Source organism: Accipiter gentilis, chromosome 1 (assembly GCF_929443795.1).
Source record: "Accipiter gentilis chromosome 1, bAccGen1.1, whole genome shotgun sequence".
Taxonomy (NCBI): Eukaryota; Metazoa; Chordata; class Aves; order Accipitriformes; family Accipitridae; genus Astur; species Astur gentilis.
In genome coordinates, this window is record NC_064880.1 from 2,614,317 (window position 1) to 2,627,966 (window position 13,650).

At 35.8% G+C, this 13,650-nt stretch overlaps 1 protein-coding gene across 3 annotated transcripts in view; it reads right to left on the bottom strand.

The window, feature by feature from the left end:
• PRKCZ (protein kinase C zeta) overlaps positions 1-13,650 on the bottom strand; it is a 69,290-nt gene that overhangs the window by 25,685 nt on the left and 29,955 nt on the right. For 2 of the 3 annotated variants that reach the window (XM_049811680.1, XM_049811700.1), the window contains 6 exons: positions 11,697-11,782; positions 8,609-8,740; positions 7,329-7,410; positions 6,561-6,613; positions 4,327-4,515; positions 1,263-1,360 (listed from right to left, as the gene is read on the bottom strand). In XM_049811680.1, coding sequence (XP_049667637.1) covers positions 1,263-1,360; positions 4,327-4,515; positions 6,561-6,613; positions 7,329-7,410; positions 8,609-8,740; positions 11,697-11,782 — 640 coding nt within the window. The remainder of the gene's footprint in view (positions 1-1,262; positions 1,361-4,326; positions 4,516-6,560; positions 6,614-7,328; positions 7,411-8,608; positions 8,741-11,696; positions 11,783-13,650) is intronic. The other variant, XM_049811690.1, reaches the window with a different exon arrangement.

A 13,650-nucleotide genomic window follows, 5' to 3' on the forward strand; every position in this document is an offset into this window, starting at 1 on the left:
TGTTTGGTGAGGAGATGTTTGTGAATGCTGTTTTAACTTAAAGGGCCTTTCACAAGTTTGTTAGTTGTCTGAAGACTTTTTTTTCCTGTCTGGAAGACAAAGTTCTTTTGGTCAAATCCTTAGTCACCTTTGGAGATCATCCTTTCTCCCTGCTCCAAAATACTCCCTAGTACATGTACCTTCAGAATGCTCTTCATGCAGCTTCTTTACTTCCTTTATCTTATGTTTTCCCTGCTAGGAAAATGCTATTTCCTATGACTATAACCATTAAGGGGTTGAAAGTTTGGGGACTGAAGAAATGGTACAGTGCATAGTGTCATATTTTATAAATTGATACTACACACTGTAATGAACAGGTGATTGTTCTTCAGGATAAGTGACTAGATAATCCATGAAAACCTCTTAAAACCGTTTGCCCTCTACACTGCACGCCATTCAATTAAGTCAGATAGAATGACTTTTATCTCCTGATTGTGATACATATGGCACCAGACATAAAAGTGTAACAGTAAACAGGTGCCTGAGAAAACAAAAGACCCCAAACCACAAAACCCCACACATCCAAACTCCCCAGTGACATACAAAAGCATGGGCATGACAGTTCCTGATTTTCTTCATATTCCAATTGCAAACTAAGAAGCGGATTGTGCACACAAGGACAAAAAAATTAGTATTTCAAAGGAGCTAAGAGTTTATTAAGCACTTTTTCAAATCAAATCACATACTTCATCAATATGTGCTAAGGGCTCATTAGCCTCCTAGGTAAAAAATACTTCATACACATGTAGGTTTTTAAGTTATTATTAAAAGCTGTTATTACTGAGCAGGCCAACTCTTACGCTATTTTGAAGAACAGAGAACTACAGTTTGGCCCTCCGAGAACGAGTTTGGCCCTCCCCAGTAGAATCAGGTATTGTAAACTATCTCTTACAAACTATCTCTGTTTTACCCCACCACCGTCCTCCTCCTACTGAAGCCACTCAGCCGGTGCTCAGGAAGACAGCGCGCAGTTCCTCCTCTTTCTCATGCATCTTATCCCTTCGGACCTGGACCTGGAAAACCCTGCCCTTTTTCTCCAAGCCATATTGGCTAAGCTACCCCGCTAGAACTCGCTTTGTTGTAGTAGTGAATCCCTGACGATACTAATGCTTCCTTCCAAAAATTACTGACTATGTGATGGCAGTGGTTATGTTTGCTTTATGAGAAGCAGTTAGTACAATGATCAAGATTTTCAAAACAAAATAATTTCAGATCTTTCTTACCGACTTGTTGTTTGAAAGCATGAATGTAAACCAACTAGGAATGGGTTACTGGATGCCTGTTCAAACACATGTTTCTCTGTCTGTACCCAATCAATATCCTGAAATAGAGTAATTGAACAATCAGAACTCCTGCTGGATAACCACTGTGGGTATTCCCAGAAAAGAAACTGTGAACATCTATGCTCCCTTACATAATACCGTCATTGTTACATATGTTCTTCAGAAAGACAAAACCCCCTAAAATCTGAAGTTATAAAACCATTCAATTACATATTCAGAAGTTTCTTAACCATTTAGTAAGGTCTGCACAAATTTTAAGCCATTTAAAAACATCATACATCTGCAATATTGGATACACAGCTCATACTGCTTCATAGAAATAAATTCAATTATCTTAGATAAATGATCCTAGGGCTGCTGAAGCAACTCATGCCAGTAACATAAGCAATTTGAATATCCAATTTTTAAAAGGTTCAAGTAAACTGAACTTCATTTTGAGCTTCAGATGAGAAAATGAATTCAATGAAACTACCAAAACCCGATTATGATTAGTTTGTCCAACCAAAATCATTCTTAAAAGTATCACAGACTACCTTTAATACTTCAACAGGGAGAAGTCCCGAATAGCCAGTGCAATACCATGTAATAAAAACCTATCAAAATTTGAATGATACTGACACAGTACTGCAAAATTCAAACCTTACAGACAACTGTGTTTAGCAGTAGATATTCACGCTTCATGCAATACACCGATCATGTTCCACCCCGCAAACACTCAGCATCCTGCCAATAAACTAGAAATGTAATTGTTCTAAAAATTCTCTATTTCCAACACATACTTCCAGCTTCCCAACCGGTCTAGAGACAACAAAGACAGATACTGAGAGACCAGACCTTCTTGTCAAGGATAGTTAGCGAAACTGAAGTCTCAAAGGAAATCAGGAAATGTCACCATCAAATTAAATCTGTTAGGGTTTACGTTTGGACACTCCTGAAGATACAACACCTTGGAAGGTTAAACCTGGGTCCAAACACAAGCCCCAAATCCCATTTTTAATAAAACAATGAACATACTCACTTCTTTTTGGGTTTTGCTGAATGAGCTTCTCTTTAAGAGTCTTTAATCTAACCCCTTCATTATTGCACTTGTGTACTTATTGTACTAGTGCACTACTGTTAACAAGACTAAGCTCAGAAAAATTTAATAGCAGAAGCCCAGGTATTTGATTTGCTTCAATCTCATTTAGAAAATAATCTTTACTTCTCTCCAATATCAACCACTACCTGGAAAGCACTAGGTGATTTAAACACACTGATACTTGCTATATAATTAATTTTCTTTCTCCATGAAACACTTAATAGGTGAAGTTTCCATTACTTGCAGTATCTCATGCATTCACAGAGTTCAGTTAATTTCCTACCAATTCCCAGAACTTCATTATACAGCCTATCTTATAAAAAGAAAAACCAATTAGCTCAGCCTTCTATGCAATTATCTATGAGAGCCACTATTCAAGAAGGACTTTTCTCATCTACCTCTGATTCTCAGGAACAACTGCATAACTCATTAAATAATATTCTTCTTTAGCTTCTACCTTCTTAGAAAAACATATTTTAAAAAGGAAACACTAAACAAACCACACAACAGTCTAATCATCGGTCACGAAAAGAAACATCAAATAAATGGAGCAGGTCAAAGTATTTTAGAAGAACTTTACAACTTTACTTTCCTAACCCTAGCCTCTGGAATAATGACAAAAATGGCAACCAGAGAAACCAACTGAAACTACCAACACAAATAGTACTTAAAACAATGTATTTTGGTGGGTTTTTTTCCCCCAACATCCTTCTTTCAAGAAATCTAGTCTTCCTAACAGCATAAAATTAATATAACATCATCAGCTTAAAAATTGCATTCTATTTGAAAAGTTCACTTTATAGTGCAAGAACAGCTATATAAGATATTCTTTATGAGGCAAGCCTGATGGTCCATCTCTTACTTTAATTAGAGTTTGGGATTCCACCCAAAAGGATGACACAGTACTACTGTACTCTTCAAATATTTAATAGTGTCATGCTTTATGTACCCCATCAGAGACACTGCCACTCCTGCATGAGCCTGTCACACTGCAGCATTCCAATAAAGCTGGTCGCCTGACAACATTTATTATCATTCTGTCAGGCCTCAGCCATTTTACCAGGGCTGTGGTCTGACCACATGCATTCCAGTTGCCCCATCCCCTGTTCCGTTACTTAACACAGCAGGTTCCAGTCTAATGGCACTGTAGGTAGTTCAAATCTGCCTTCCTTGCGTGCTGTGACTGGTTCATCACATTTATAAAAAAACAGAATAGATATAAACTCTATACCTTTCAAAAAGTATGAGTATTATAGGAAAAAGATGAAGGCTTTTTTCTCCCTTTTCTCTCCCTCCCCACCCCGACTTGTGCATTTGAGATCCTATATTAAAAAAAAATTCAACAGGATTTTGAAAATAATTGAGAAATGCAGCACTGATTTCTGTGACAGACAGATTTTTTTTTTTTTTTTTTACAAGCCAGTTAAACCATAGTGACCTCAAATAGTAGTTAACAGAATTTTTTTTAAACCCATGGAAAAAAAATATCCGAGTACTGTGTCACTTGCACATAAGCTCTATAATCATAAGAACACAGTTTCAGGTCCTATGCTGAAATACAGACAATACTTTACAGCTACATTCATTTGTCTTGGAAAACATCTTTGTTTTCTTTCAAAATTAAGTGCCCAAATTCCACCCTATTTACCTCATCACTTGGATTAGCACATGGAGGTTGGAATATTTTTCACATGCATACTAACACAAAAATTGTCAATTGTTATTAAAATAAGGGACATTTCTCTCAGATTTAATCTTGGTGCTTCATGCAGACAGTTGATAACAAATGAGTTCAAAAGTCAATAAAAACTTCTATTACAGAAATGTTGTCTAAAACCTTAGCTGCTTTCTTACTTGAATCTTTTTTGTTAAAGCATATTATGTTTTTACAATATGTAACAGAATGCAATTAACACAGTCTTTTACCTCATCGTCATGGACCAATTCTTTTTTCACTACTTTCATAGCATAAATTTGATCATTCTTTTTTAACCGAACTAAAAGAACTTTGGCATAACTTCCACGTCCGATAACTCTGATTAAATCAAAGTCCTGTAGTCCAAGCCCCTGAGAAATCTTAATTCCATCCATTCCATCAATGACTGGTTTGATATCCTGTATAAAAAGAAACAGATGCTAGAAACAGAAGACATTTTCATAACAAGTAACTATTAAAGCAATGAGGTCTTTAACCACTAGACAGAACTTGCCGAGTTTCCTTGCCATTGCCACTGGCACACAGATCTGAATGGCTGATTATAACACATTTGTTTAGAAATGTTTGGTTGGTATTGGTTTTGTTCTTACTAAAAGTTACTGTGTTTTTCAAGGCAGTAGTTCATTCAATGAATCATTTAAATATTTCCTACTGGAAAATGGAAAGCAATGCCTTGAGAAATGAAGTTCTATTCAAATTCTTGAACCGCAAGCCACGTAGAATTATACTTTGCACTAAGTGAAGAGCATCTTTCATATTCTGACAGATATTGTAGTACAAATTAACGAAGGCTATGTAAAAGACGACGGATAAGGAAACATTAGTTTGCTAATGAATATACCTGTCTTGGTTTCAGTTTGGGCAACAGCTGTCTGTATGAAGTTCACTACAGTTTTAATGAAATTGAAGATTTCTAATAGGTGCCTGGGAACATACAGAAGCAGATGCCAATTTCTCAGAAGTGAGAATTTGCAGGAAATACTCCACTATGAAGAATGTTATTTTAAAATTCATTACTTCAAAAGATACATTTTACTTGGCTGTTTGCTGAAATGAGATGTGAACACATAAGACTGAAGATCAAGCAGTTGAACTAGACAAATGCTGCATGTACTCCACCATTTCATGTTTTACCAATATATACAATGCTTTGACATACTTCTGTGGCCTATTTTTATCTGACCTCATACTACTGTACTTGTAGACAGATCAGCATTCTGCTGAACTACGGAAAGTATTTATATAAAGAATCTTGATCTAGGATTGACTGCTATTAGAAGAGATTGCTCTGAGCTTAAAGACTGTAGTCAACAAAGCTCCCAGAATGCCACTTCCTCTCTGTAGGATACCTTAAAATATTTTAGTAAAGCTCAACAGTGAGGTGGGAAAATCAGAGCAGGATAATTCAGGACACTTGAGCAAACAGCACCTATCAAACTTTAAACACAAACAGTATCTACCTGAGCACTAACCATAGCAGAAGTCAGCAATAGTAGATAGCAATTAAAATTCTCCGACATGTTTTAAATTTATACCCTTCCACCTCTGAATTTGAGATAAAATCTAAAGACATGTGACTGAAAATAAGGCAGTCACTTACCCAAGAGCAGGAACTACTCAAGTGTGAAATAATGGTAGTGACAAGTATTGTAGTGGAGGTAGAGGAAAAAAAACGTGCAGGCTTGTTAAAAGTGGGATATCAAACAAACTGCTAGTGTTCTGCAGAGTGCATCCTATTTATTTTAAATATGCCAGAAGCATTTTTAAAAGAAATGTCTTGAAGCCCTTTAGAATTAAAGCGTATCAGGTTTTTTTCAAACTGCTTTAAGGGAATAACATTCTTGGTATGCAGAGATTGTGTCAGACTGTCTACAAAAGAGCTGAAAAACAGAGTTTAAGTCTATGTTATTCTACTTGCATTTCCACAGGAGCTGTCTATAAATTATTAGGTATTATTTATATGAAACATCTCAGAGAGCTGGACAGTTAATGTATCAGACTGAACCAACTTTCATAGTGATAGCCTGTAGAGGTAGCCTGAGGGTGATAAAGGGTGTACATCCATTAGAGAGAGCAAACAAGACAATGTCAAAGCCACCATTTATTGCAAGTACCAATAAAGTCAAACCCTCTGCTAAATCACTGTTCCAACACAAATGGAGGGGAGGAAAAAAAAAAAAAAGGGGGGGGGGGGAATATCTTTCTCACATCATGATTGGGATAACAAGAGCTGTATACAGAGGAAATCTGAAAAATCCAATAAAAATGCTTAAAAAAACCCCACAAAAAAACCCAAACCAACCAGTTTTCAGAAAGAAAACCCAGACTTTTTGTTTTTAAAATGTAGCAGAAAAAAATAGGACAAGTAATTAGCTATTTTACAAAAAGTTCTACGATTAAGAGTCTGTAAATGTGGATTACGAAAACATTTTTAAAACGTTACCTCAGAGTCATCTTTAATGTTGTCATGTTTCCGGCTTGAAGGAATGTAGGGAACTGGAAAAGAAATCAAACAAGTAGTGTGGTTATTCAGGCCTTCATTAGAAATAATTTAAAAAATTGATAAACGGAAAGATGATTTAGTAGCTTAGGGTCAGCAGTTTGCTTTAAATACTATGGAACAGTTGATCAAATTTTTCCACCTTACTCTTCTAATCCTGACAGCAGATCCTAAGGGCACTACAGTAACAACCAGCTCTGAGACAGTAAGAAATTCATCAAGGAACCTTTGGGCTCAGAATAGTATCTGACAAAGGCCAGAGTCATTTTGGAGAATGGGTATGATAAATGGGCCCTTAAAACAAGACAGGTTAAACCATCAAAAATATTAACCTAGAAAGAGTACTCCAAATTGCACAAAATTAAGAAATACTTAAAGTCTGAGGGTGCCGTTATATTAGCGTCATGGTTTGGATCTGAAGTGCAGGTCTTTTGTTTGTCTTAAAAAGCAAATCTATTGTTGCCAGTTGCTCCATGCTTAACTTCACATTCCGGAATTGTTTCAGAGCATATGAATTTAGGATGAAACCAAACCAGATAATATGCTCCAGAAGTATATTTACTGTAATTGAGTCCCTAACAAGCATTTAGTTCATGGGACTAAACTAGAGCTAATCTTAAGTAAACTTTAAAAAGCCCAGGCAGGTAGAGTGGAAACTGGGCCTCCAAATGGGGAAACGCATGAATTCCAACTTAACAAGAAAGTACTCACTTCCATCAGTTTCTTCTGAAGGGAGGTCAACTTCATCATTTTTATCATCTAACTGAGGTTCCTGGGAAGGCATGACCGAATCCTTGCAAAACACATAAGTTATATAGGAAAAAAACACTGGTTTACGCAGTCCCTTAAGTGACTATGTCTTACCACATAACTACAATACAGTGAGAATCTTACATTTGTATCTTCCAGAATGAAACTGGATTTTGTAGAAAGTATTTCCGAATATTAACGTTTTGTAATGCATCATAAAACCAGCCTACCAAAAGCCTAAATGCTATGTCAACCATTCACTGCAACCACAACAGCTGTTTAGCTGCCTTCTAAAAGGTAAAACTACTGTATTTTGTTGCAAGTTCAAACTTTAATTCTATTTAAGACTTCTGAGTCTGTTTCACATGGAACTGCAACAAAGTAAACACTTCAGCATGAAGCTACACTCTGGATTTAGAGCGCCTTCCTTTCCTATTTAAAAAGCAGGAATAGTTACTCATTATCTAAGAGTAAAGTTCACAATACCAAATAGTTTTATAGTACATTTGGACACTGGTCTCATTCACAATTTGAGACATGTAGGACTACTCCAGTAGGTATAGCAACATGCATAAATAAATTGGTAAAGAATCTAGTAGCGTCAAAACAAATCACATGCAGTACCAATAAAGAAAACCATTGGTTTAAGTTTAGAGTTAGAAAAAACACGATGCAACAACCAGCGAGATACTGGTTACAGTCTGTGATGAGTATGGGGAAGGGCTAAAATTCAGGGATACAGATTAATGTTAAAAGCCTAGGAAAGACACTTGCATTGCCACTGGAATATAGGAGGGAAATGGAGAGAATGAGAACAGTACTGGAGAAACTGAGATGGCAAGAACACGAAAGCAACAAACCTTTTTGCAAGCAGTAGTGCAAAAACCACATAAAGTGCCTTAGTTCTTAAGGCATTCCCACAGGCTAAAAGAAACAAATGCTACCGTTGTCAATGCCAACTCTTTATCTGTCTGTAAAATACAGTACGTCTACTGGAGAAGTCAAACTCAAGCTTGTTCACACTTAAATCACATCACAAGTTTTCTTTTCTCACTTTGTCTCTACTGCTTACAACCCAGAGGCTTGTCCTCCACAGACATTTCAGAAACCGAAAACCAAATACCACCAAGTGTTATAAATCCACAACCATACACAGCATTTAATTACTTAGGTTGCCCATCTACAAACAGCAACACAGGACACAGTGAAACACCTTAGCATTGTACAGAACACAAACTTACCATATGCCTTTTGCAGGTCAGTGGAACAAGTATATGACAACGTTTATGGACCAACAGTTTGCAGTTGATACACTTGTAGCCTTGCCTTCCGAGACCCCATATCCTTTCACTGCACTGGCCACAATACGCTCTCTAGAAGCCAGAATGCATATTATCAATTCAATTATCAATTCCTTTCTGCAGGTGAGTAGTTATCTAGCAGCAAGAATCCACCCTACAAGAACCCATCCTAGTCACCCCCCTAACAGATGTTCAATAATAATTCTTTTAGAATATCCAGCGTTTCCCTAATAACTGAAGGTCATACTTCATACTTAGAATTCAGATAAATGCAATCCTTTTTCAATGAAAGTTAAGAAAACAAGTCTCTCAAGCTTATGGAACACATCACAGCCTAACACTAGCAAATCATTCTTAGAGAGAAAGTATATTTTGAATTTCAGGTTCTGACAGAGGTTACCCAAACAAAACTGACAGGAATTTGTACTACACAAACATGCATAAAAAGCACCCAAACGGACTGCTCTGGAGAAGATTGGCACAAAATGTTACAAAAGACAAGTTAAAGTATGAAGAAAGTTCTATATCTGCACCTATATACTTTAACAGTGGTAGAACATCAGTAGAAACTTCGCATAATTAAAATTAATCTATCAAGTCTAATGTAAAACCTCTGTATGTTGCACTGTTTAATAGAAAAAATACACAGCCTTTTTTATACATGTAACAAAATGACATTTGAATAAATTAAATCAAATAAAAATGAGGACAAATTAAGAAGCCAGACATTCTACTGCTGACTTTAACAGGGCAGGTCTTTAAATTTTTCCAGTGCGTGTGCGCTGTAGTCATTTTATCCACTTTACCCAAAGTGCCAAACAGCAATCTGAGTTTCTTTCATACCAGGAAGTCACCTAGTCTTAGTTATTCCCTCTACACAGTACACAGGTTACTAACAGAAAAATTACTCATTATTTCCTATCTGCAAATTTTCTCCAGTAATTACTGTAACAAGCTAAGACATTGCCTATCATTCTGCAATCTGCACATGAAGTCCTGCGCTCATCCCCCATTTCAGGCCTAGACAGAACTCTGCAACTGTCCCAAAGCCACAAAACAGTGAAAGTCTGTTCCTCCCAGCAAACTGCAAGTTAGAGTGCAGTTACTCAGATCCTCAGACTAATGAATCACACAGGGTGTCCTGGCCAAAAGCATTAAGCTACTATAAATCCTTACTAGTAGTATTAGAAAGAATAAAAAAAAAAATTAAAAAATTAAAAACAAAATCAAGGAATGGATCATTTTTAAAAAACATTTTCTGTATTGCCCTTTTCATATGTTGATAGTTGTAGAAAACAGAATTTAACTACATCCCATTCATCTGTACAGCCAGTCCTCCTTGATCAGGAGAAACCCAAACTGCATTGCCCAGGAAAAAAAAAAACCACCAAACAATGTACTGCCTAATACAAGAGGAAGCCTTGGACATCTATAGACACTTTTTTCAAAATTCCTGGTCCATAAGACTTCCTTCAGTATTCTTGTAGATGTTTGGCAGCAGTAATATTAAGACTAAATAAAACGTCTTAGGCCCTGGAAATGACATAGAAGAAAATAACCTCATTTATTTCAGTCAGATGCAGGGCAACAAGGGGGGGCGGATGTAGGGGCAGATCCCAAATTCCTTCAGTAGTACAGGTATCCCTCTCATACCTCTCCAAAACACATAAAAATACATCCATACAAGGAGTTAACCTTTATATTATGCTAAATAAGATTAAAGTTTAGATATTCTTGCATGTGTTCGTTTACCTGAATTATCTCAAAAAAATTTTAAAGGTTATTTTGAGAAAGGAATGAATTCATAAAGTAATACTCCAGTCGTAAAAATTCAGTCAACATTAATATTTGGTATCAAATTCAGTACTACATATATGGCCATAACTTATTATTAATTTATACATTTTAATGTCACATTTTACAGTTTATGTCAATTTTATTACTGACTTCAATTGGATACGGATTGTGTTCTGCCTTCATATGATTTCATACAGTTATAACAAAGTAGTCTCCTTTAAGACTGTTGACAAATGGGCATGCTAATAAGGTTTCAAAGTCTTTATGTATATATTCACTATTTGCCTAATTTCAATTAAAACATCATTATCTACAACATTATGGATTATTAATGTGGCAGGTATGCATTCACAATGTTTCAAAGAAATATGTTTTAACTATGTAGCAAAGACGCACAGAAAGTATACATTTCATACTATAAATTTAAAAACTTGAGTTGCTATACCACATTATACAAATGCATATTGTAATTCAGATATATGACATTTTTCACATGTCTACTGATAAGATACTGAGTTTTAAGAGGCTTTTCCTTCTCTCAATGCAGTTTTTGGGGTGGGAAGCATTAAGAAAAAAAAATACACTCATTTCATTTAAAAAAAAAAAGTTACTGCTGAATCAAAATGTTAACTCACCTCATTGTTTTGTACGGAATTCCCAAAAGTGTATACTACATTTGTATATATGCTGCAATACTTAGGCATAATGAGATAAGTGAAGGAGGTGTCTTAGCCTTAAAGCTACATTCACTTGCTCATGTGGATTAAGTCAGATTCTTAACGCAGTTGTATTTTAGCTCAATAAACCAGATATTTTTTTTCTTAATTAGATTATGTAATACCTCAGATTCAAAACAGTTAAAGCTAACATCAAGAGCTCTAATCTTTCAGAACAACAAAAAGTACTGAAGGTAAAAGATTATGCTAACATGCAATCAAAATCACATAGAATGGAGAGGAGAAAAGCTGCATCAGTTTAAATAGTCACAAAACCAGTTTTTTAGAGGCTTTAAAAACAATTTCCACCAATCATATATTATTAACTCCATCCCAGATTCAAAGACTTTCAAGTTTTTCTGACCTGAATAACACTGCATAGACCGAGAAGTCACATGAATAAGCATCTTGCTTTTCCTTTCTTTTCAACACTCAAATACAGAAAAAGCACAGACTGAGAAAACAATTACCACAGAACGTTACCAAAATCCAACATTTTATGCAATAGTACTCACTCTGTTAAAACGTTTGGCTTGAAACAAATGCCCATTCACTCGGTACAGCTTCCTCCATCTTCTGGCTCCACGTCGGTAGATTGATTCTAAGAAAGAAATTAAAAAGGTGTAAGGCAGCAGCATGGTAGCACAGCAATACTAGAAACACTATGTTAAGCAAGTTGTGACTTAAAACAATCTTGCTTTTCTAAATATAAACGCACAGCTAAAATCCCTGCTGATTTTTTTTAAATTTTTTTTTAAAGGCAGACGTAAATGACAGCTTCTGCAGGATGTGCTTTCACCACTGCCTCTCCCTTTTCTCTATCCCTGTCTCTTTTTCCTCACATGATCATAATCTTGTTACAGTTTCTTGGCTGCTTGCTGTTCAAGCTCAGGTGAGAGGGACAGATAACTGTTAAAAGAAACAGCTTCCTCCGGTAAAATTACAGTGCTGATCTCACCATGTCACCTTCATGTGTAAACACGTAAAGGGTGTTTGGTGCTAATAATGCTTTCAATATGCAATATTAAAGATGTTACAAGTCTTGAGAGTTACATTATTTGACCTCATTTTTATCTTGCCATTAAACATTATCAAAATATTTCTTCTGTTAAGAGAAACACTTCAAGTGCAGGTCTGCGATTATTTCTAAGATATTCTAAACATAACAATAAGAAATCATTGAAGCTATTTAAGCCAGACTTTCCAAGGGGCCATATGTAACAGTACCTAGCATCTACTTCAAATTACTTTGGTTGCCACTTTTCACGTACGTGCAATTTTTGCGTGACTAGCTAATTAGAGAATTTGATATTTAATATTAAGTGTTAAAAATGAATTGTGCAACACCAGGCCTATTTAGAGCTACACACAGCTGTAACGGTGACACAGACAACCCCTGCCACATAACCAGGATCAGGAGCTTTCCATAGCAGGCAATACAAGTGGGTACCAGGTGGAGCAGGGAATACAAGGGGAAAAAGAAGGGGGTCACTTAAGCAAAGAATTCAGCAGTGATGTTAAAACCGACAACATATTCCTGCTATCAAGAGGCTAAAAAATAATAATTTAAAAAAGGGTCAGATGTGGCAAGATTTTGATTGCTGAATAATCAGTTCCAATTACATCTATTAAGAGATTCAAACTTAGGAGTTCTCAAAGTTTACTGTAATATTTAAAGTTAACAGGCATATTTTAGACAGTGAGATAAGTCTGACACATCCCCTTAAACATTTCCAGAAAAAGTATTTTACACTGTTTTTATGGGTGTTATAATATCCTCTTACTTGAAAAAGAAACGTGAAAGACTAGAATAGCTTTAAAATAACGATATCGAAATAAGAGTTATCTCCAGTAACACGAGTTAAGATTTTCCAATAAAAAGTTTTATGTATGCCTTTTTAAAAAAAAAAAAAATTTATACTAGTTATAACACAACTTAACCCAGTTGGCAGCTTGTACAAAATATATTTCATCTACTTCAAACAGAAGAAATTAGTAAGTATGGCAGTTTCATAGGGAATGGAGAACTGAACAGCATAGGAAGTATAACTCCCATCTGAGAAGACAGCAGTAAAATACACACTTTTATGATACCTTGTGGATGGCTACGTATATGCTATATTTGGTGCCTAGATACACTGGTTCTGACAACCAGCTCGGTTTCATAATAAGAGATTGTATTTGGTCAATATGAAATGATCCTCACTTCTTCCCTGTCACCTTAACAGCGGCTATCATAGCGCTTTATTTTTCTCGTCTAGAAGAGGTGCAGCTTCTCCCTAAGAATCTCAGTCAGGAAGTTGAATGGGGTGGGGGGAGTTGTGCTGGGTTTTTTTTTGTTTGTTTTTAAGCTGAGAGTTCAGTATTACGTTAGCTGTTAACACTATTCTTTAATCAGTCTGATACAAGTGAAACAATCTATAATAACCAATACAGTATGTAGAAAAATAGGTAATGTTAACTAAAGCA